Genomic DNA, 21,337 nt, shown 5'->3' with positions numbered 1-21,337 from the left:
ACCAACAGAACTCTCCATCTTTTTATTTTCGTATTTTCAAGTGCAAGGCGCACGTCCAAACACTCCGTTTTTCAGCCCCAGGAAGCAAATAGGGTTTAGTCACTTTAATTGGTCAAAAACGGCTTCATTTTGGATTATTCGCGGGATTCGTTTGGAAATTCCGGAAGTGAGGAGGGCAAACTTTTGCGGTTGCCGAAGACTGGAGCGGCGTCAACGCTCGATTTGGGGTAGGCTTTCATCAGCCATGTTTTATTCCATGTGATTGTTAATCCTACTTTTATTTCTTTTTTTTTATTTACGGTCTTCATTAACTTCGTGACTATAACGGCTGAAGCGGCAGAACGCTAACTCGCCAAAGTGAAAATGGTGAAAGTGCTGATGCGAAAATAATGTGTGGTTAAATTAACACCAAAGGCATTGTTAGAAAAAAAAAAAGCAATAAGAAAGACTGAATTTGGCATACTGAATAACATAAAAGAATCATACACCAGGCGCACACGTTTTTATTAGGGTTAATGCCTGCTGTTGAAGCAAGTAAACATGATATTTGGTAAATTGCTGAGCGTTAAAGAAGTTATTGCGGGTGTAAGCTAATGGCTGTGTAACTCTAAAACAGACTCAGCCACTAGACTCAAGTCTGTGGTAACTCAAGTCAAAATGATGGTTTGTCAGGCAAAACTGAAATTCAAATGGCGGGAAAGGAATGACAGAGAAACGAGCTTGGAAGGGGAAGATGACCTTTGACCCTTATGACAGTATCTCCAACGTGCAGTCTCAGCACTATGGCTCAAGTCATCCGTCCACTTCTTCAGCTGCTATGCGCAAGAAGGAGAAATACGCATTATAACAATGTGAATCTAAATGGTACAGAGGAATGAAAAGTGGCTGAAACTAGCATTCAAGTGCTTTTTAATAGAATATTCCAAAGCAGAAGTAAACTAGACTTAAATCATGCGGCTTGGACTGCTTGGAGGAAGTCTGGTGAGGCTTGGTTGCCCCCTGTGGAATGCAAGCGCAGGGCCACGCTCATGTTCATTGGCTTCATGGGGTCTGGTGGGATGTTTGTGTTTTCGAGTCCCTCTGCAAGCTGGTACGCGTTTGCGCTCTACTTCTTGCGATAGTCGTCGTGCTCAGGGAAGCGGTCACCGTAGCTTCTCAGTATGTCCTGGAGACTGGGCATTCCCTGAGGGGACGTCGGCATGTTGGAGATGTAAGGCTCCTCCTGGCCACTTTGGTAAGGCTCGGCCTCGTTTGGGTCTTGTTCCGACGCCTCGGGTTGGACCTCGTGGCGGGGCTGTTCGGGTTCGAGACGGCGCAAGCGGCAGTCGCGATCAAACTCAGGGTCGCAGTGTGGGTTAGCCGGCTCCAAGACGCCGCGGCGGCTCCCGTCGGCATTCAGGTGGGGCTCGTAGGATTCGGCGGGATAGGGGACGCGGCGGTGGACACCCGATCGGGGCTCAGCCGGCTGCTGCGGGAAGCAGTCACGGTCATACCCGACGTAGCAGTCGTAACCTTCTCTGGTTTTTCCTGGGGGGCCCAGAGGGTGGCGCTCTTCCATGGTTGGCTCCTCAGGGTGAGAGAACAGGTATTGTTGGCGGGCACCGTGGCGGTGCATAGCAGCGCTATCTCTCATGGCCGAGAAGGGATCGTTGGGGTCTGTTTCGGGCGTCGCTTCCGTGCGCGGTGCGTACGGGTCGCTGCCTTGAACCTGCGCCATGAAGCGGCGCAGCATCGCGTATGGGTCGTTGGCGGGCGGCTCGGCTGGGGCGCTAGCCTGATGGTACGTGGAGTAAGGGTCACCGACTCTGTTAGCATGAGCGTTAGCATCTCTATACATGCCGTAAGGGTTGCTGTAATGGTCAGCGGCGGGATGGGGGGCGCGGATTGCGGCCGCCTCCTCGCTCGCCTCCTGTTTGTACGCCTTAGGGGGCATGGCGAATTTGCTGGCGGTGAGGGGGTTGCAACCCTCATCAAAGAGGGGGTTGCAGGACCCTGGGCCAGCCGGGGAAGGCGGGTTGTGTGCTCGGGGAACCTGGAAGGAAAAATGTAGCTGCATGTCATTTCTGCCAGGATACTTGAGTACCTTTTTCAGGTATCTGTACTACAGAGGGGTTCACTGTACTTGCCAGGACATAGATAACTCACCAGTGGGGAGGCGGCGAAGGCGCAGTTTGGGTCCCTGAGCGGGTCACAGCTGGGGTACTGCGGGTAGTGGCCGTAGGGGGCCTTCTTCGAAGGCTTGCAGGTAGGGTCCGCTTGGGGGTCGCAGTCCTGGTGAGCGTGGGCAGGAGGAGCCCCGGCGGCGGGCGGGTACCCGTATGCGGCCCTCAGGTGGTACTGCTGACACTCGACATCATCGGCTCCGCAGATGCGCAGCACCTCCGCCTTCTGTTCCTGAAAACGTTTCTACTCCATCGAGTCGATGGTTTGATGGCAAAGTCGAGTCAATATTGTGTGCTGTCATTTCTGCCAGGATACTTGAGTACCTTTTTCAGGTATCTGTACTACACAGGGGTTCACGGTACTTTCCAGGATGTCGACAACTCACCAGTGGGGCGGCGGCGGAGGTGCAGTACGGGTCCCTGAGTGGGTCACAGCTGGGGTACTGCGGGTAGTGGCCGTAGGGGGCCTTCTTCGAAGGCTTGCAGGTTGGGTCCACTTGGGGGTCGCAGCCCTGGTGAGCGTGGGCAGGAGGTGCCCCGGCGGCGGGCGGGTACCCGTATGCAGCCCTCAGGTGGTACTGCAGACACTCGACATCATCGGCTCCGCAAATGCGCACCAGCTCCGCCTTCTGTTCCTGAAAATGTTTGTACTCCATCGAGTCGACGGTTTGACGGTAAAGTTGAGTCAATATTGTGTGCTGTCATACCTTGGAGAGGAACGAGACTGACGAAGGCGCGTAGTAGTAGTGAGGCGGCTGAGGATCTTTGGCTTGGGCGGCAGACCGTACAAAAAGAGGGGCAGGGGACTTAACCGGGGACGGGACAGAGGCAGGCAGCACCAGCGGCAGGTAGGGACTTTTCCCGGCCATCAAGGCAGCATACAGGCAGGAGGCTTCTTTGGTGGGGTCGCAGGTTTTGAGCGGCGCCGGCTTGGGGGGCTCGGGCTTGGGCCGGCTGATATAGGATGCCACGCAGTTGGGGTCATCTGACTCGGAGCAGGACTTGTAGACCTCCCCCAGGTGGTTCAGGTAGGCCTTGTAGGAGCGACGACCTTCGGCACGGTTCTTGTTCTGGAGGTAGGCCAAGTAGATGCGGTCCAGCTCCTGTACCTGTGTGTATGTGTATGGGGGGGGGTGTTAGCCGATGTTGTAAAATTCGGATCAATTTTCGACAGTGTGGACTCACCGCCTCCTGATTGCCGTTGTCGGTGAAGTACTTGTACCAGTTCCAGAAGTCCGAGTGCTGCTTGTACCAGCTGATGTTCCTGCGATTGCGGATCAGTCTCCTGTGGGAAGCCGCCGCCTCCGCCATCGCCTGGATGCCCCCCCCTCTCGCTGAGGGCAAGACAAAGACGCCGTTAATGGTTTGCACATCGCCGAGACGGCCAAAGTTGCAAACTACAGTTTAAGTAGGGCGGGTGTTGCTGCATTTACCGTCCTTTTTGGCCTGGCTGGCGACGGGTCCCGCAGACACGTCGGCTGCAAACACAAGGGAGCAAAGACCAGTGAAGAAATTAGTTTGTGGCCCGGGTGTTTATCATGAGGACGTTTGGCTAACTACACAGGCGGTTGCTGGCCTCCGCCGCCGCAGGGCTTTCTGGCTGCAGCTCTTTGTACATTTTATAGGTGGGCCCGTAACACGGGGCCGCATGCTGCGCCATAAGTGAATTCAGCTTTCCTTTCATCTCCGCAGGGGAAAGGTGTGAATGCTTTCCAGAAGGACGAGCGGCAGGGCGATGATGACTTGATGCTGAGGAAGCACTAATGGGCTTTACAGCAAGAAGAGGCACCGCTGCAAAATTAGCAGTCTCAGATTTTGCTGTTTATAGGAAGACGGACTCAAATGTTTTTGTAGAAAGTATCGTTTACGAGTTTTACATTTTTCTCAGTGCTGCTTGTGATGGGGAAGGATCTTTAGACTTTTTTTTTCTTTTTTACCCAATCAACAATCAGCATCTGGTACATGTAAAAGCAAAGGAAGCCTTTGAAAAGGCAATGCTGACACGTAGTCATTTTTTTCAACAGGGGCAAAACAATACGCCACTGCTGTTCAAATTGGAAAGGAGCGGGCGGGGCTTGCGAAGCGGCCAATCACCTCCCACCTTTGCCGACCCCAAGCAGGTGTGCGGAGGATGTTGATTCTTATTAAGACAAAGAGAGCACATGAGCAGAGCCCCTCGCCATCGTGGCAGGAATGGAAAAAAGAACCACGTGCCTTTTAGCAGCTTGAATATTTGCGTGTAATCGGGCATGAATATGAAATACAGACGAATGTAGCCATTGCAAAGCTATATTAGATTATGACCTAGGGTTGACCGAGAGACAGACACCGACAGACTTGCAGATTTTGTCAGCTTGTCAGAAAATGGGCTTATTTGAGTAAAAAAAAAAGGTAAAAGATGATTTTAACTTTGACTCCATGAGTTAAATCAGTACTTGTACTTTGACGAGCATAGGTATTTGATCATCCCACAAGTATCGGTACTTGAGAGCGGGAATACTTTCGCCACCTCCTATTCCACGACGGCCACCCTCAAAAACTTTGGAGCAAATCTTGTCCGTCGGCACTTTTGACTTTGGGTGAGCGCCGTTCCCGGCTCCATTGTGGTCAACTCACCGGGCAGCAGCAGCAGGACCACCACGATGGCGGCCAGCGTGGCGGCCGCTGTTACGGCAGAGAGCCCGGTCCTCCTCGCTGCAGCCATGACTCTGCTCATCTGCCCTAGTCCGATCTCCTACCGGGGTGGTAAAAAAACACTCCACGACTTTGAACCTGCACTGCACAAGGTCAAAAAAGTTCTCTTACCTGCAGTTGCTCTGACGACAAGAATTGATGGCGGTTCGAGTGTGTGCGATGCAGACCTCCCTGAGACAGACTGGCTTGCACGAGGACCTGGGCCAGGTTTTAAACCGGGCCCGTCATCACAAGCGCACGAGAGGTATTCATTAACACACGCACACACACGCAGACAGAGCAGAGGGCCACCTCAACAGGGCCCCCCGTTGGCCGGCCAAGGGCGGCGCCATTGCGAGGAAGTATCATTAAAAGCAGGAAGAAAAAAGGTGGGAGGGCCACCCCCCTCCCTTTTGTTTCGGGGCAATGCTGAGCCATGGGCCTTCACTCCAATATGGTGCGTGGAAGTGTTCATTTCAAGGCCGCTATGCAAAAAGTAAACTGAAACAGCGTTCCAGAAGCCAATAATTCAAATTGATGGAAATCCTTGCGGTTGGGGTGAGGGCAGTGTACCCCAACGCACAGTGCTTCCTTCTTGGATTGTCATTGAGGTCACCTCTTAGCACACACAGGGTGTTACTCCTTTCTCGGGGCACGCGGTTGGCGAGGTACTGGAAGACATAAGCTCTTCTCGGCACACACCGCCATACCGGCAATGGCAAAACCGCAGCTTGCAGCTCAGCATGAGCACGCGTGCACGCACATGCACCAGCGCCAGCTGTTTTGCACGAGGAATCTGCTTAACTGCAGTCCGCCATACTTGCGCCTTCAAGAGACACATTTGTACGCGCCGTCGTCGAAGCTTCGGTTCCTCGGCGGACAACCACGACGGAGCATCTCGTTTTGTGGCCCGGATCTTTGTTGCCATGGTAACGAAGCCAGCGAGACCCTAATGTAGCACACGGGCCTTTGCGATCACGCGTGCATCGTGCGCTAAACAACGTCCGCATTGAACTCTCCACCTCTCCCGTAATGTGGCCAAGCATTTAGCGGCCGTTTTAGCTGGCGTCTCGTATGTAATTACGTTTCGCTAACAGGTGTTTCTGGCCCCCCAAACCTACCCCAAAAATGCATACGCATAATTTTCTCCAAAGCTGGAATGTCCGCCATGCCCGCGATTGAGAGAAAAACACCTGGTTGCGCCGGCTGGTTTTTTTAAAGACTTTTATTGGACAAGTTATTTCATTTCATTTCAGGTGTGCGTGCGGGTGGATAGTTACTGCAGGTCATCGTCATCAAAAAGGTCCTCAAAGTCTGAAAGCAGACAGAAAAAGTGAAAGTGGGAAGAAAAAGTTAGTTGATGATTTGAGTTTCTTTATTTCCTTTGCTCATCCCCAAAAACAAGTTCCCGCGAATTAATTCATCAGAAAAGCCAACTTTTGAAATTGATGGTCTTGGTGCTGCAGTAATGTATTTGGGAAGACGCCGCCCGCTTCTCATGTGCCGACTTAACACGCATGCGCGCCGTTAACAGGCGCCGCGTGTGCTCGTCGGCGTGCGCGTTCAAAGCGGCCGAGTGGCGAGGCGCCCTGCTGCGTTTCCGTCATAATGCATCTTTACCGCGTCGTTAACAATCAGCGCTTTTCGCTCTGCTCCCGTGCCGCTCAGCCTAAATTGTGTTGAGCCGGCGGCTAAACACTGCGGGAAACAGAACACATTAACTATGGTTCTTTTTTTAACCTTGGTTGTGGGCGCTACCTGGCACAGAAATGAAAAGTTTTATGTCAGATGTATTCAACTAAATTTTCCCACTCTAAATATGAATAAATAAAAACAGGGCAAATAACATTGTAAAACTATTTACAATTATTTATTGATGAATTTGATTATTGGTTTAAATTATTAGTAATTTTGCAAATCTATCTCACAACACTAATTTGCAGTATATTTAAATGAAAGGTGTATATTACACTCAAACATATTTCACCCAACTTTTATATGAGAAAATGCAGGATTCCTTGATATGTTAATTAACATATTTTGTCTATTCCTGTTACATATGAAAAAATAACGACTTTTAGATGTTTTGTCGCTTGGTAAAATGGATGCGTGATTCGCAATGTTTACCGTTGAAGAAGTCCAGGTGAACCGCTTTCTCATTGGCTGCCAAGTCCATCAGAAGGCCGCTGCTGCCCCCTGCCTGCAAACACGCAGCGGTGCAATAACATTATATCGCTTCTTCCCCGTCAATCTAGCCATTAAAAAAAAAAAAAATATATATATATATACCTTAAAAAATTATACTGCTGTCGGTGTCTTAAAGACGTGCGTATTATTCAGAGCAGTGTTAATGTTAACTAGCTTTCGCCGTGTTGTTTATAACGGGCTGACAAACCTCGTCCAGATCCACATACGGTCCGGCTCCTTCCGGAAACATCTCGTCGACGGCAGGCTTCATTATTTCTTACGTTTTATCTTTCTGATGGACCAATTTGAGCCGGGTGACTTACAAGCCTGTGCCGGTTGCTGCGCTACGCTAGGAGCAAAACAAGCGTGTGCGACGCCGAAATGTGCTCGGCTTCGAACTAGAGTCTATTGACAGACGGTCCCCCTCGACGCGACTTTCACCATTTGCGATCACGCTTCACTATCTGAACCATTTAACTTAGTTAGTTAGACGTGGGTTAAACGTCATCCTAAAGCAGAATACAGCATACAGTTAGAATTTTCATAAATGACAACACTTAAAAAACTGAAGCCAGTAAGGGTCTAGTAATTTACGACCGCGCCTAAATGCAACGTACCGTCCGAGCAGGTTGCATAGCAACAAGCCAAAGCAGAGTCCTCAGTGAACTTTCCAACTAAGGTTGGTTAGCGCGGCTCGTTTGCGTATTTTCCTGCCATTTGACGACTTCATTTCTACTCCGTGTGACACTTTCAACATGGCAAAGACGATTTTTCCCCAAGAGAGCATCTACAACTATTTACCCGAACGGGTTCACAGTAAAAAGCCGAAGTAAGTCAGCGAAAAAAAAAAAGCTAAGATCATGTCAACTGGGAGTTTTTAGGGATTGGATTAGTGTCTGGGGAGATATTCGGGAAGATTTCACAGATTTTTTTTTTCTTAAATAGAGGATATTCATTCTGCACTGTTTCTGCAGGAACACCCCCAAATTAAGACCAGTTACCCTGAAGGACAAGCCGCTCAAGAATGCAATGAAAACGATGGGACCAGCAAAAGTGGAGGCTCCGTCTCCAGATAAATACCTCAAGAAGCATTCCAAAGTGCCGGAAAGTGAGTTGCCTCACCAACCCATATAAATCCGGCTACTTGTTTGATCGTTTCACTCCCTTTTGTCACGCAGCAAAAGAACGTTGTCATCGCACGTGCACCATGAAGAAACCAGCCGTCCCCTTGAGGTCAGAACACCCGCCTGAGGGCCTCTGCACCAAGAGAAGCATCATCAAGCCCACGACCACCAGACAGCAGGTTGCTTCCGTCGACACCAACCGAGGCCACAAGGCCCTCCTGGAGCATTCGGGACTGGTCCCCAAGTACACCAAGAAAAAGGTAATGATTAAAAGCGGCGCGAGACAAACGTTTGAGACCTTCAAACCTCTACGGAGCTCCAGACGTGACATGGCGGCAAAGAAAGAAATAGAGAAACAACAAGTGCACAAAATGCTAACTTGCGGTCACAATATGGCGTATAAATTTTTGGAATCGAAACAGGTGCGCCCCAAATAGTCATTTGTGGACGTATTCCAGTGTTATGGTCCTACTCGCTTCCAGATTAACTGGCTCCCCGAATCCAAAACCAGTTCACACGTGGGACAAAACGTCTCGTTTACATTAACGACTGGACGCTCCCTAATCTGTGTCTCGGCCGCCTTCAGGGCTACGGCCAGGTGCCCCAGTACTTACGGCATCGCAGCGAGGAAGAGCAGAGAGCCGTAGATGACTACGAGTTTGTGGAGAAGCGTAGCCCCTTGAGGCAGCTGTCGGATGAGGAGCGACAGGCCAACCTGGAGGTGTGACTCTCCATTGAAGCTGGACAGGCAAAACAATCTCTGAAGTTGCATTGTCTCCCCCCCAAGAGCCTGAAGAGCACCTTGGCCGAGCTGAACGACAAGTACCAACGCCTGCCGGTGGTCGTGGACACGCCGATGAGGAAGACTCGCAAGGAGCAGCTGGAAGCGGAGATGAAGCAGCTGGAGAGCGATGTGGTCCTGTTTGAGAGGTTCAAAACCATCTACATTGCCGATTAGATCTCCAAACGCGAGCGGTATTTCATACTCAGTCCAACTTGCCACATCTTGGCCTCAGACTGTGTGCGTGGAGAAAGATGCATGAACATTTTGTACACACACTCGTGGTTTGGTGACCTCATTTTACTGCCGCAAGATATCAGCAGCACGCTATGTTCTTGCACGTCTTGATGCAAGGTAAGGGTTCGAGACCCTCAACAAAAAAACAGAAAAAAATGTGACGTCATTGCTGTCAGGTTATTAAAAAAAACACGAACAAACCCGTCCCCTTGCTGCTATAATATCTACATCACGCGGGCAAGCGTTCGCTGCTGAAGCTAAAATCTCAGAAATCGGAGAAATATAAATGATTGTCATTTCAAGAAAGTCGACCGGCTGAAATTGGAGTTGAGATGCAACTACAAGTGCGCTTCAGATCTGCGCCGCTAGAGGGCAGCAGCTATCTGGTTATATTGCTTGCAGACGTCAACTCTGCGACATTTGGTTCAGGCTGTAAGTTACTTTGTCACGAATAGGTCCCGCTAGCGATGCATTAGTGCCGACGTGGATGTCAAGTTTACACTTTCATGTCAAAGCTAAAAATCCAGACGGGAGGGGTCATCGGTATCTCTCACTGGCTTCTCCTTTGCTGTGTATATTCACAGATAAATATATATGTTCGATACATTCCGCGTTCAGGCGCGTATAGCGGGAGTCCGTCGGTCGGTCCAAGTGTCAATAGAAGGCGGGGTCGGTGTGCTCGATGACGCATTTGCGACAATGGCGTCGCACGAAGCGTAGCGCCTCGGGCGACACCTCACACTCCTGCACGTTGAGAAGCTGCAGCTGACAGCAGTTGGCGGCCAGCGCCCGCAGGCCGCGTCCCGTCACACTCTCGCAGGCCCGCAAGCTAACGCGGCGCAAGGCGCTGCAGTAGAGTGCCAACTGCTCCAGCCCGCCGTCGGACACCAGCGGGCACTTGCCCACGTCCAGCGACTTGAGCTTAGGGCAGCTGCGCGCCAGGTGGCCCAGGCCCTGGTCCGTCAGGCCCTCGCAGCCGCGGGCGTTCAGGTAACGCAGTTTGGGGCAGTAGCGCGCCACGTAGCGCATGCCCACGTCGGTGATGCGCGCGCAGTGGGCCACGCTCAGGTAGTGCAGGCAGCCCTCCAGGCGGGCCACCTCGCGCAGGCCAAAGTCCCCCACCAGACGGCAGTCGCTCAGGCTGAGCTCGCGGATGGACGGGCAGTGCAGGGCCAGGTGGCGCAGCGCCTCGTCGCTAAGCCGCGCGCAGCGCCGCAGGTAGAGGTGTGTCAGGCGGGGGCAGTGCGCCGCAATGAGGCGCAGACCCTCGTCCTCCAGGCAGGAGCAGTCGCTCATGTCCAGGTAGTGGATGGAGATCTGCTGGCCGTGCAGGGGGGACAGCTGCAGCAACGCCTCGCGGGTCAGGCCGATGCACGTCACCTTGGAGCAGCCTGCGGCCGAGAGTGACACGAGAGCAACAAAAACTGAACCAAATGAAAATCTTTTTTTATTTCTATTCATCATTAAGCTCAAGGAAAGTGCTGTCCTGTCAGAAACATGCATGAGCATGCAGATGCGCCTTGTGAATGACTGACTACCTGACAGGTCCAGGTGCTCCAAATTGGGGCATCGTGACACCACCTCAAACACGGCCTCGTTGGAGATGTTGTAGCAGCCGGCCACCTCCAGGCGGCGCAGTTCCGGGCAGCACTGGGCCAGCGCGTGTAGCCCGCGATCTGTCAGCCTCTTGCAGCCGCTGGCCACCACCGTCTCCAAGGCCAGGCACACGTTTGGCGTGTCCTGGCACAGCCGGCGGGTCAGCGCCCGCACGGCGCGGTCGGCCTGCAGCAGCTCGCCGGCTAACCGCACGCTGCGCCATAGCCGCGGGTCCCAGGCTACGTTGTACCAACGGCGGCATACGCGGGCGCAGCGGCACACTTGGTTGGTGGAAAGGTGCGAGAAGATCCGCAGCAGGACGCTGTCAGGCAGGAGGTCGGCGGGGCAGTGGCCCCTGCAGGTGCGGCCTCGGGAGCCTGGCTGTGGGTGGACCACAGCCACCGTCTCGGAGGCGGCGGCCGACGATGACGTTGTGGAGTTGCTGTCGTGGCCGTTGCTGGACAGTGCTGGAGAAGACAGAGACGACGACTTGAGGCCCGGACTTGCCGTCCTTGTGCTGGAATCCGCACCTGAACCGCCGTGACGTGGAAGGAGACGACATGACCAATCAAAGCATGTTGGAGGCATCACTCCGGGCCATCGGTCAGCCCGGTTGTACGCCGCACGTCAGCGTCTGCCTGTCACGTTGGCCCCCGTGTGGATTTGCGTGTCGGGATTGTCAGTGGGAAGGACGACGATGGCTATTCCAGACCCGGACTCCATCTCGGAGTCTGATGACATCCGCAGACTCTTGCGGATCAAGTCGCCTAGCTTTGAAGAAGGCTCGGCTGGGACTTAAATCGCACATCCGGACGCAGGCGCAAGTGTGCTGTGGTCATTTTTTGTAGAAGTTGCTGCCAACACATTTTGGCTCCCTGACGGAATCTAAAAGGCGGAACTTTACACCTCTTCAAGGCACAGGAACACTACGCTATGAAGAACTAACTAAGAAGAAGAATTTTACTCTTTACATTCTCATTTTTCTCTCATGACGTCATTTGGGTTGTCTTTCATTTGCTGCATGTTTGCATGTCGGTGGTGAGACGGAAAGCCTACAGGAAAAGTGCACAGTTTGCATGACAACACTTTTTGTCTCCATGACAACCCCTGATGAAGAACATGTGATGTGAGCAAAAGGACGTTGACTTCATTCGTGAATCAACCCAGTGGAATCCGCACGTGGCCGTCGCACCAACGTCGTGTTGACGCACGCGCTGGAGTGTGCCGCGGGAAATCCAGGCAAACGAGTCAAACATCTGGACTTCGCCGCCGAAGTGAACGAACAGGGCAGCTGCGCCGAGGCACACTCGGGCTGGAATTATTTGCCGCTAACTGCTAAATTGGATACACGGTGGTGCGAGGCAAGCGGGGCGGGGGAATCTAATTAGTGTCAACTTAGCCACCGCTTTGATACCCATTTTTGATGCCGTCCTATCTTTATGGCTCTTCCAAAGGAAGCGAGAGGAAAAGGAAGGAAGATAAATTGGCAGGAGCGCCTGCCGACTTTAGCAGAGATGGAGGCGAGCGCACGGGCAGAGTGACTGCAAACTGAAACTGCAGGGATTCTTTTTTTTTTTCAGTTCAGCGCTCCCACGTAGACGGAGCTCGGCCGAGTCAAAAAGTGCAAGTTTTCCGGCTACGTCGGTTTCTGTACGGCACCATTACGGCAAGCTTGTGACGGAAACAAGGAGCCCGAGACGCTGCCTGGATTGGAATTGAATACGTGGAAGTGGACGTTAGCGAGCGGCACTATCGCCGAAGCCTTTGCTCCAGGAAGCGCTGAGGTCACACCACAAGTCGTGGGACAATAGACGCCACTGTCAGGAAGCGGACTGCCCTGCTCCTAACCCTTTATCTGCACACCACCACCATTCTCTAGACCAGTATTTCCCAACCACAGTACTGGAAGAGATATTCAGCTGTGCCATGAGAAATTGTCCAATATTAATTACAGCGCACATTGTAAATAGGATCGCCAAATTACTGGTCAGTTAGCGCAAGGCCTGGTCAGCCATTTGCTAATCGCGCATGCGTGGCTAATAGGAGAATCATGTGTTGGTCTGATTGTGCTGCATCGGAACATATTCAGTTTGCTGCTGTGTGCTTTTGATAACTGACTATTGTGGTGCATTCGCTAACTAACGGAAATCCCAGCATGTAGTTCAACCGATGAACCTGGATTGTTCATTTCCACCAACATAAGTCATGACACCTTGTCTGTGATAGCCACTTAGCTGCTGCCAGAACAGCAGAGCGTCTGTAAACGTGACTTTGTTCTTATTGTTGCAATATTTTTAGCGCTAGTCTAAATCAGTAAACAAAGTCATGTTGATTCTTTTGGATTTTAATCACTTTCAATAGTTTATTCCTTACACTGTCTAAAACCGTTTTAAAAAAAACTGTCACTTTTATTTAAAAAAAGAAATACAATTTAAAAAATATATATATACAGTGATCCCTCGCTACTTCGCGTTTCGTTTATCGCGGCTTCACTACATCGCGGATTTTTTTTCCAAATTAAAAAAACATCTAAAAGTCAAAATAAAACTTCTAAATTGAGGAAACAAGTGTCTAACCTTTAGGACAATGTAGTATTGCTCCAAATGTTCGTTTACATTCCTTTGGAGGTCAGTTTTCGTGTGTTAGCACGATCACGAATTAGCATCTTTCTGCTAACTCGTTAGCCTGCCCAGTACTTCTTGTTGGTGACCGTACTTCGTGGATTTCACTTATCGCGGGTGGTTTTTGGAACCAATTATCCGCGATAAACAAGGGATTACTGTATGTACGTATATCTATCTATCTATCTATCTATCTATCTATCTATCTATCTATCTATCTATCTATCTATCTATCTATCTATCTATCTATCTATCTATCTATCTATCTATTGTTGTAATATAACTAATTTTAAAATAGCTGGTGTAGCACCTAACAGATTTTTGTTGGTGGTGTACCTCGAGATTTTTTCCAATGAAAAGGTGTGTGGTGGATGAAAAAAAAGTTGGGAAACACTGCTCTAGACACGGATCCTCGACATACGTCTTTTTGCTGTCTCTCTGAGCAGGTGACGTCACTACCCGTGCTCGGCGACACAGACCGACGGCACCAAAACTGCGGAGGTAATGACATGCTAGCACTTTGCACCACTCTGCCTAATTACAACCCCGCGGCGGTTCTGGTGGTGCCGTAAAAAGATTGGATATGTCTTCAACTGGTAAACATTTGAGAGCCCTGTTTGGGCAAATGCGTGTGAAGCAAATTACAAGACGGAGCTTCTGTCGTGTCGTCTGGCCAGGGTTGTCAATCAATTGTGGCCAGGGCGCAAACTACCCCGACAAATCTTGGAAGAGCTCGGCTAGAATCGCGTCTTTGTCGGCTCCCGTCGGAGAGCCGTCTCGTCTGGTCACCCGCATGAACATGTTACGCCGCTAGCGTGGCGACAAAAAAATGCTGACGATGAAGAATGTCGAGTTTTTGTCCAAAGCTCCATAAATGGAAGCAAGGATCGCCGGCCTGTTGTAAGCCATCACCTGGCAATGGCTGTCCTTCGGCGACAGCCGCTTAAGCGACGCTTCTGTGCCGCGCAGCTGTTTGCTAAGCGGAACTCGAGTTGCGTCTGTCACGCTTGAGATGCAAGCGTGAAGTCGCCTTGCGTGCAAACGTTTTTCCCAGCAAACTTTTTGGACTGTGGGAGTGAGCTTTCCGTGTCAGCGTTATTTACCTTGACTTCCCGTCTCAGTTGAATCTACTCAGTATTGCCTATTTTGAATAAATTCCTACGAGTTTGCCTTTGAGGGTCATCCCAGGAGCAGCCAGGTTCCTCTCCCAAAATAGGCAGCGCAAAGCGTGGATGAGGAGGGAAGAGGGCCAATGGGAGGGGACAAAGAAGGAGGGGGGGAAGGGGGCGCTGTGACTTAATGAGCACCAGATGCTTTACCTTCGCCGGGAGTCGCATTCTTGGGAGCTTTGGTGGGCGTGCGATCCGTACTGGAACTTATGTCGGATGAGATGCTGGAGCTGCCTTTGCCTGTGGAGGAAGAAGAGCACAACTTGAAAGTCTTTTCTGCTCCGGTCACGCTCGTTTTCTGGCATTTGCTCGTCGCTCGGTTTTGCAAAAACGGGGCTATTATGATTCATGATTCTCAAAAGCGTGCCAAGAGACCAGTGTCTTGGGGGACCGGCCGTTCCTGTTCCTTGGGAACGCCGTGTGGCGGGCGGCGCTGGTATTTTAAATATCACAACTTCCAATCTTTTCTCTGCCGGTATTGACTTAGGATGGGATCAGGAAGGAATGTTATTTATCCAAACATTTAGGCCGGGCGGACACAAATACTGTGGCCTGCCTGAGATTTGGGGGAGGAGTGTGTCCAAGTTGGAAGATTAGGCTTTTGCGATGATAACGCAGAGGTGAAGCTGACATTTCGAGTCGGGAGATTGTATCGCCGTTGTGGAATGGCGTTATCGCAACATCCGTGCTTCAAAAGAAAAGAAATAAGCGCTCCCGAGATTTGTGCAGCATTCCATTTAAGTGAAGCACTCTCCCTCTGTGGATGTGCAAGATGGACAAAGTTCACTCGATGGACTCGATATTCATCAAGTGTGTTTTTTGATGGAAGAGGTCGGAGGCGGGAAGAGCAATGCGAGCCCTCGGTGAGTCTCCGTCGCTGTAAATGCGGCCCTCCAAAACGTCTTGCTTCAGTTTGAGACACCACAAAACTCAGTGGCCATATGCAAAAATTAATTCTGAGCCCCCAGCGCTGCATCCGGTGATGAAAGCTTCGCTCTGCCAGATGAAATTCCTCCGGTGCTTTTGCACGTGGCGTTCAAACGACAGCGGCGTGCAAAGAAAGCTCCTGACTCTTGTCAAGTCCTTGGCGCCTCTGCAGTTGGATGGATGGAATGATGCTCATCATGCATCCATGTTTGGCTCAAGCTAATCAGATGATACGCTTCGGTTCGAACGTGTTGCTGTTCCAAATTACAGTGATGTCTAAAAGGCAACTGGCGAGTGTGGCTGGAGTCTTTTTTTGTGTCTGCTTTCTTCTGCCTTCATTCAAACGTGGCTGCCTGTCAGAATGCAATTGACTTCATCTTGCACGTACATAAAGAGAGTTGTGTTGTGTAGCTACACAAGTTCCCCCTTTTTGGATGACAAGAATGAAAAGCAGCAGTTGTAAAGTGACTGTCAGATGGAGAAGAAAAGAATTTTCCCTGGCTGCACTCATGCATGCTTACTTGCTCCAACTGCACATTAAGTTGGATTTTAGTTTTTTGAGGTCCACGCGCACGCCAAAAGTTTGCCACTTTGGAGCACTCACCCTCGCTTCCATACAGTTTTCCGTTGTTGGCACCCATTTGAGAGGACACATAGTCGAGCACCAAAAACTCGAGTGGAGATTCCAAAAGTCTAAATTGTTAATCCAGATGTGGACGCGAGAAAGACGCCTCACGGCCCGGCCTTCAGCCTCCTCGTCGTCGTCTTCTCCTTCCAGCGGTGCGCGCGCGGCGCGTCTACATCCTCCCTCCCTCCCTTCCTCTCTCTCCCTTTCTCTCTCTCTTTCTCCCTCCTCTCTCCTCGCCTTCTCCTTTATGCGCGTGCGCACAGGAAATCTAGACAACCGAAGAGTGTGAAGAAAAGGGCTGAGTTAAAAAAACTTTTGGAGCTGTCCTGAATGGCAAGCAGCTGTTGTCGTCCGCCGACCTCATTAATAACGTGCAAGACGTCGTGCACGCGCATGGGGGGGGGGGGGGGGGGGGGGGGGCTGCGCAGCGTGCGCGAGCCTCGCTTGCTCTTTATTTAAAGGCACGGCAGAAGTGCAAGTCTGCAAACAATGGGGCTAACGTCGTAATTAGAGGGACGGCGCCGAGAGAGGAATATCAAAACGTGCATATAAATAGATTTTGGTTGCAAGTCACAAAGTCCGTTGGGACTTGAGTGGTGAAATCCTGCAGATGGCGCTGTAACGCAAAAAAAACAAAGCAAACGTCGACATGAGAAAAGATCCAAAGTATTTACAAAATGTCCGTTATATTTTTTCGGAATGTTTGCAGGCGGGTCGCGGTAAACGGGGGTTCACGGTCGTTGCGGACGCCCCCAGCCGGTTAGGCTTATCGTAAGAACGTGGAGGGGGCGGTGGGCAACTGCAAGCAGAGAATGGCTTCACCGCACGTTTTGGAATGTTTCTATGAATAGGGTTAGGGTCGCTGCCACGCAGGTCATCGGATACCTCGACAGAGCAGCTGAGGTACTCGAGCCTCGCGGGTCAATTTTGATGGACGTGCAGCAAAATCAGAACAATTATCTGTCATGTATGCGCGCCCCTCGTTTATACCACAGTAAAAAAACATCAGACTCGTTCTCTTGACTGAAGTCGCTTTTTGAAACTCTGGCCAGAAGATTGTGAAATTGCGCCCTCTGCAAGTCGGCGTCCGGTACTGCAATTTCTGGGAACCAAAGGAAGCTGATTGAGCGCCGTAAACGTTCAACGGGCCTGCCATACAAGTCGACGTGCCAGTTTAATAATGACTTAACGTGCAACTTTCAAGTAGCTGCAAAGTCTCATTCCAAGTTTTTGCTGCATACTTGCAGCTGTGATAAGATGGAGCTCATCACTGTGAAAATGCAGAATTCTTGTTTTCAGCGGTCTGTGAATGTTCACATTTACCTGAATAAAGAGCTACTCTTTTGGGTGCGCAAACCTTTTAGTACTAATACGGGTTAATCATTTCAAAAGAATTTTTATTATTAACATGATAGATATGAAAGCATTTTGGAACCATGCCGCCAGGCGATAAGGCGAGCAAACATTAATTGAATGAGATAACTGGTCTTCGGAGACAGGGCGGAGGCTCTCCAAGCCGAGTATAGCCGAGAATAGCCGAGTGAATGCCGAGCGAAGGGCCAACCGCAGGGGCTCGCGGAGCCGACTTAAGCCGAGTATTGCCGAGTCGAGCCCAGCCCGTTGCCTGCCTCGTACTCATCACTGCTGCGCTGCTAACGGCTAGCGTGAGGAACTAGCCATGAGCTAAGAGAGCAGTTCTCAAGGAAGCCTCTTTTTTCCCCTCCCTTTTAGCCACGGCAACTTAAAACCCTGCCCGAGGCGCCACCTACGCGAAAGCCTTCAACGACGCCGGTAGGTGACGTCTCACCTGTGACGAAGTGCTCGGTCGCCCGCATTGCACCGCTCTTAGCTGTTGCTGCTGCTTAGCCCAGCTTGCCGTTGAGTGGCCGCCGCCGTCCGTGCCGGGCACCCGGGCGACATTCGAGCGAACATCTGTGGCCGTCAATGATGGCATTTACTCGGTCGAAGCCGTCGCTTTTTTTTTTTTTAATTAAAACGCCGCTAAGGCATAGGGTCATTTTCGTCGCTGCAGCGCCCACCGTAGAGAAATCAGCTAGCTTTTCTTAACGTTACTGTCAACGGGACATGTGCAATAGAAAATGGATGGAGAGTATTGTACATTTCTTACATTTATTCCTATGTCCGAATTTGTCCGGAGTTCTGTTTGCCAAATTCTGCTGGTTCAGCACCATAAAACTAGCTCCTCTGAAAGTAGTGCAGCATCAGAATGGATTCCATCACTTAAAAGCTATTTGCAGGTTGATCCTGGCTTGACAAACTGTTCACACCTTTGCCAAGCGTCAAAAGGCGTGGCTGTAAAACAGTTCTTTCAAAAAGACATTTCACTACATGGTCCCATTATTGTTATTTCTAACAGGTTACCCGGAAGTATCCTTGCACGTCCTACGCTGAAGTAGAGAAAGGCAAACGATGACAAGCTCATTCCACCGTTTGTTTCAGGAATCAAAAACTTCCCCGCTGCAGTTGGCATTGTTGGTCTAATTGGCACAGCCCTCATCCCCCACCCCAGCCCCCTTACGTAGAGCCATGGCGGCGGCGAAACCCAAAGGGCAGAATTCTCTCGCCCTCCACAAAGTGATCATGGTGGGCAGCGGCGGAGTGGGCAAGTCGGCCCTCACGCTTCAGTTCATGTACGACGAGGTAAGCGCCCGCGCCGGGCTTGCGTGGATGTGGCGCAAACGCCGAGCTTGTTGTTCCTTGTGGCTGTCGCGCTAGTTTGTGGAAGACTACGAGCCCACCAAAGCGGACAGCTACAGGAAGAAGGTGGTGCTGGACGGCGAGGAGGTGCAGATCGACATCCTGGACACGGCCGGGCAGGAGGACTACGCCGCCATCCGCGACAACTATTTCCGCAGCGGCGAGGGCTTCCTCTGCGTTTTCTCCATCACCGAGCTGGAGTCTTTTGCTGCCACCGTCGACTTCAGGTTCGCCCCGGAAAAGCTCACCCGCTGCCAAATCCAACCTGATTGACGCTCGGTCAATGCGCAGAGAGCAAATCCTGCGAGTGAAGGAGGACGAGAACGTTCCCTTCCTGCTGGTGGGCAACAAGTCGGACCTGGATGACCGGCGGCAGGTGAACGCCGATGAGGCCAAGGCCCGCGCCGACCGCTGGGGGGTCTGCTACGTGGAGACCTCGGCCAAAACCAGAGCCAACGTGGACAAGGTCCGTCCGATTGGCCTCACTTATAAAATGCTTGGGGAGCGAGTAACCTTCCTGTTGTGTGTTTGGAATCACCCCCCTAACCCCCAAAGGTGTTCTTTGATCTGATGCGGGAGATCCGGGCGAGGAAGATGGAGGACGGCAAAGAGAAGAACGGCAAGAAGAAGAGCAAGAGTCTGGCCAAGAGAATCCGGGAGAGGTGTTGTATTTTATAGTGGCCCAACGGCAATGACAACAAAAATAGCCAGAGAGCTGCTTGTGTACATAATATACATTTGTCAGACTTTTTGTTTGAGACCCCCCCCACCCCCACGTCAAATACGCTCGCTAACTTTCCAATCGATCCTTGCAGGCGTCCGGTCTCTTCCTTCACAACGTCCGCATGTGTGCAAATTGAGGCGGGTGTGTGCTGCTTAAAAACAAAGTCAGCATACGTTACAGATCATTTCAACGTACACACTTCTTAGTGCCTATTGTGATTTTCCCGCTGTCGAGAAATGGGCGACTATTGCATAACATCGCCTGGAGAAAAGAAGACCCCCCCCCATCCTATTGCACAATGAATGCTTGTTATTGAATTTGCTGTTAATGCTTCGTATTTTTGCGTTTGTGATCGAATCATGTTTGGTGCTCAAACGTTTCGGTCGAGTCATGCCACAAGCCATGCTGGCATCTGGAAGGCCAATTTGACCAAACTGACAGAGAAAGCAAACCGCTCGCCACTTTTGCGCCGAGTGCGCTTGGACAACAGTTTTACAAATTACCGCTTGGTTCCCTTTTTTTTTGCAGAGGGCTGAGCCACGCCCGTTATGATTATCGTTCCCTTCGGCTATTTCCTCCACTAAACAAACTGGACGGGCATGCCCGGAGACTATGGACTTTGTTGTCCTTTCCAATTCCTTTTCAAAATGGCTCAGTTGATTGCACTCATCACCAAAACTACAAAAGCGTGCCGCCGCCGCTCATGCGTTTAGCAAAAATGCTGGGCTCGCTTAAGCTTCGATGCGTTGAGGTGAAGCCAAAGTGGAGCGATGAGAACCGTGGCACGGTTGGAGTTTAAGGGCTAACCTCCGCGTCCCTCCCGAAAGACAAAACGTTGACATTCCTCTATTGTCAGTGTGCTCTCGTTGCTACAACTACTAAAAAAAAATAACAAATGACCACCATAGTGCTTGCTTAGCAGATGACCACCGTGAGCTTCTTTCTACTCCATCTAAAGAGTATAGTAAGGCAGCCAATTCAAAGAAATTGTTTTGCTTTTTTTATATTAATGCTATAAAAAAAAGTGATATCTTTATGTGTTGGTTGCTGGTGGGGGATGTTTGCCATGATTGAATTGCTCCCTTCGTGTTTCCTCTTTCATGTTCTTTCGGAAACATAACCAACCACGAATGTCGCCGATTGTGGTCCGTTTGTGCGCTTCCATTTCAATTTGTGTGTGCGTGTGCGTTCTTAGCAAATGGCAAATAAAGGCGACGTGACTACTGGTGCTCATTTTCCATCTTGTGCGGCCGTGGAATCGACTGACGGGAAGAGGAAAAATGTTGGCTCATATATCAGCGGTGCTGAGAGATGAGCTGAGCTTTATTTTACTTTTCTGCAACGTTTACTCCATTTAAAACAAATTTGTATTCACAGCGTTAGCACAGGCTGTAGTGATGAGAACAACGCATCATTCATAAAGGTCCAGCTGATGCATAGCGCGTGATGTGATTTTCACGGTCGGAGAAGAGTGGAGACAATTGTGTGATAAAATGGGAGAAGCAATGGTAGCCATCACACAAAAATTGCAATCCTGACCTCCACGTGCCCAAATTCAGCAGGTCAAGGGGCACCGATTGCTTCCTTGTTTGCAAATATAGCTGCGCTCACATAAGTACAGACTAAATACATATAAGAAAAGAATAATTGTGCCCACATCCATTGGTGTTAGCTCAAAGTGTTAGAAGAAAGTACGTGAAGGAACGCAGCCGCACTTGCTGGCACTCGAGTAGTGGGGATCAGGGGTTCCCTCGGCGATGACGTGTCGGGCCACGTCGATTCGCACTACG

At 50.8% G+C, this 21,337-nt stretch overlaps 5 protein-coding genes across 8 annotated transcripts; 2 read left to right on the top strand and 3 right to left on the bottom strand.

Annotated features, from left to right (window-relative positions):
* The first annotated feature begins 92 nt into the window (after positions 1-92).
* LOC148380909 (enkurin-like) lies at positions 93-9,364 on the top strand. Of its 2 annotated transcripts, none has more exons than XM_088363747.1 (5): positions 93-227; positions 7,997-8,130; positions 8,201-8,406; positions 8,733-8,867; positions 8,934-9,364. In XM_088363747.1, exons 2-5 carry the CDS (start codon positions 8,052-8,054, stop codon positions 9,102-9,104), a joined length of 591 nt encoding a protein of 196 aa, XP_088219873.1. In that variant the 5' UTR covers positions 93-227; positions 7,997-8,051; the 3' UTR covers positions 9,105-9,364. The 2 variants fall into 2 exon arrangements, with proteins under 2 accessions (XP_088219873.1, XP_088219872.1); XM_088363746.1 differs by lacking the exon at positions 93-227 and adding an exon at positions 7,165-7,851.
* Positions 876-5,140, bottom strand: and1 (actinodin1). 2 transcript variants are annotated; one of them, XM_088363736.1, is made up of 8 exons: positions 4,968-5,140; positions 4,779-4,918; positions 3,596-3,640; positions 3,348-3,496; positions 2,870-3,271; positions 2,549-2,797; positions 2,146-2,406; positions 876-2,032 (listed from the first exon to the last, which is right to left on the bottom strand). In XM_088363736.1, exons 2-8 carry the CDS (start codon positions 4,876-4,878, stop codon positions 1,106-1,108), a joined length of 2,133 nt encoding a protein of 710 aa, XP_088219862.1. In that variant the 5' UTR covers positions 4,879-4,918; positions 4,968-5,140; the 3' UTR covers positions 876-1,105. The 2 variants fall into 2 exon arrangements, with proteins under 2 accessions (XP_088219862.1, XP_088219863.1); XM_088363737.1 differs by having other exon boundaries at positions 4,779-4,896.
* Positions 6,043-7,461, bottom strand: cops9 (COP9 signalosome subunit 9). The gene is made up of 3 exons (XM_088363750.1): positions 7,231-7,461; positions 6,963-7,035; positions 6,043-6,149 (listed from the first exon to the last, which is right to left on the bottom strand). Exons 1-3 carry the CDS (start codon positions 7,291-7,293, stop codon positions 6,112-6,114), a joined length of 174 nt encoding a protein of 57 aa, XP_088219876.1. The 5' UTR covers positions 7,294-7,461; the 3' UTR covers positions 6,043-6,111.
* Positions 9,191-18,045, bottom strand: LOC148380908 (F-box/LRR-repeat protein 7-like). 2 transcript variants are annotated; one of them, XM_088363744.1, is made up of 4 exons: positions 17,913-18,045; positions 14,701-14,790; positions 10,703-11,290; positions 9,191-10,555 (listed from the first exon to the last, which is right to left on the bottom strand). In XM_088363744.1, exons 1-4 carry the CDS (start codon positions 17,938-17,940, stop codon positions 9,819-9,821), a joined length of 1,443 nt encoding a protein of 480 aa, XP_088219870.1. In that variant the 5' UTR covers positions 17,941-18,045; the 3' UTR covers positions 9,191-9,818. The 2 variants fall into 2 exon arrangements, with proteins under 2 accessions (XP_088219870.1, XP_088219869.1); XM_088363743.1 differs by lacking the exon at positions 17,913-18,045 and adding an exon at positions 16,082-16,430.
* On the top strand, positions 17,699-20,775 carry ralaa (RAS like proto-oncogene Aa). The gene is made up of 5 exons (XM_088363749.1): positions 17,699-17,896; positions 18,566-18,766; positions 18,842-19,050; positions 19,115-19,289; positions 19,379-20,775. Exons 2-5 carry the CDS (start codon positions 18,653-18,655, stop codon positions 19,499-19,501), a joined length of 621 nt encoding a protein of 206 aa, XP_088219875.1. The 5' UTR covers positions 17,699-17,896; positions 18,566-18,652; the 3' UTR covers positions 19,502-20,775.
* Positions 20,776-21,337: the final 562 nt, after the last annotated feature.

The sequence above is a fragment of the Syngnathus floridae genome, chromosome 20, assembly GCF_059516105.1.
Source record: "Syngnathus floridae isolate MCC-2025c chromosome 20, RoL_Sflo_1.0, whole genome shotgun sequence".
Taxonomy (NCBI): domain Eukaryota; kingdom Metazoa; phylum Chordata; class Actinopteri; order Syngnathiformes; family Syngnathidae; genus Syngnathus; species Syngnathus floridae.
Note: the sequence above shows the minus strand (reverse complement) of the source record. Positions and strands in the feature narration are given on the sequence as shown.

What these genes read in the sequence shown, in the direction of transcription:
- LOC148380909 (XM_088363746.1), top strand. Translation starts at nt 7,778, where the DNA reads ATGGCAAAGACGATTTTTCCCCAAGAGAGCATCTACAACTATTTACCC. An exon ending in GTTCACAGTAAAAAGCCGAA is followed by an intron (nt 7,852 to 7,996) that starts GTAAGTCAGCGA and finishes CTGTTTCTGCAG; the next exon opens with GAACACCCCCAAATTAAGAC. An exon ending in GCATTCCAAAGTGCCGGAAA is followed by an intron (nt 8,131 to 8,200) that starts GTGAGTTGCCTC and finishes TTTGTCACGCAG; the next exon opens with CAAAAGAACGTTGTCATCGC.
- ralaa (XM_088363749.1), top strand. Translation starts at nt 18,653, where the DNA reads ATGGCGGCGGCGAAACCCAAAGGGCAGAATTCTCTCGCCCTCCACAAA. An exon ending in TTCAGTTCATGTACGACGAG is followed by an intron (nt 18,767 to 18,841) that starts GTAAGCGCCCGC and finishes CTGTCGCGCTAG; the next exon opens with TTTGTGGAAGACTACGAGCC. An exon ending in CCAGAGCCAACGTGGACAAG is followed by an intron (nt 19,290 to 19,378) that starts GTCCGTCCGATT and finishes TAACCCCCAAAG; the next exon opens with GTGTTCTTTGATCTGATGCG.
- LOC148380908 (XM_088363743.1), bottom strand. Translation starts at nt 16,118, where the DNA reads ATGGGTGCCAACAACGGAAAACTGTATGGAAGCGAGG. An exon ending in GAATGCGACTCCCGGCGAAG is followed by an intron (nt 11,291 to 14,700) that starts GTAAAGCATCTG and finishes ACGGCGGTTCAG; the next exon opens with GTGCGGATTCCAGCACAAGG. An exon ending in GGAGCACCTGGACCTGTCAG is followed by an intron (nt 10,556 to 10,702) that starts GTAGTCAGTCAT and finishes TCTCGGCCGCAG; the next exon opens with GCTGCTCCAAGGTGACGTGC.
- cops9 (XM_088363750.1), bottom strand. Translation starts at nt 7,293, where the DNA reads ATGAAGCCTGCCGTCGACGAGATGTTTCCGGAAGGAGCCGGACCGTAT. An exon ending in CGTATGTGGATCTGGACGAG is followed by an intron (nt 7,036 to 7,230) that starts GTTTGTCAGCCC and finishes GCGTGTTTGCAG; the next exon opens with GCAGGGGGCAGCAGCGGCCT. An exon ending in TCACCTGGACTTCTTCAACG is followed by an intron (nt 6,150 to 6,962) that starts GTAAACATTGCG and finishes GTCTGCTTTCAG; the next exon opens with ACTTTGAGGACCTTTTTGAT.
- and1 (XM_088363736.1), bottom strand. Translation starts at nt 4,878, where the DNA reads ATGAGCAGAGTCATGGCTGCAGCGAGGAGGACCGGGCTCTCTGCCGTA. An exon ending in CCTCCGCCGCCGCCCCACTG is followed by an intron (nt 2,407 to 2,548) that starts GTGAGTTGTCGA and finishes TCGATGGAGTAG; the next exon opens with AAACGTTTTCAGGAACAGAA. An exon ending in CCTTCGCCGCCTCCCCACTG is followed by an intron (nt 2,033 to 2,145) that starts GTGAGTTATCTA and finishes TTTTCCTTCCAG; the next exon opens with GTTCCCCGAGCACACAACCC.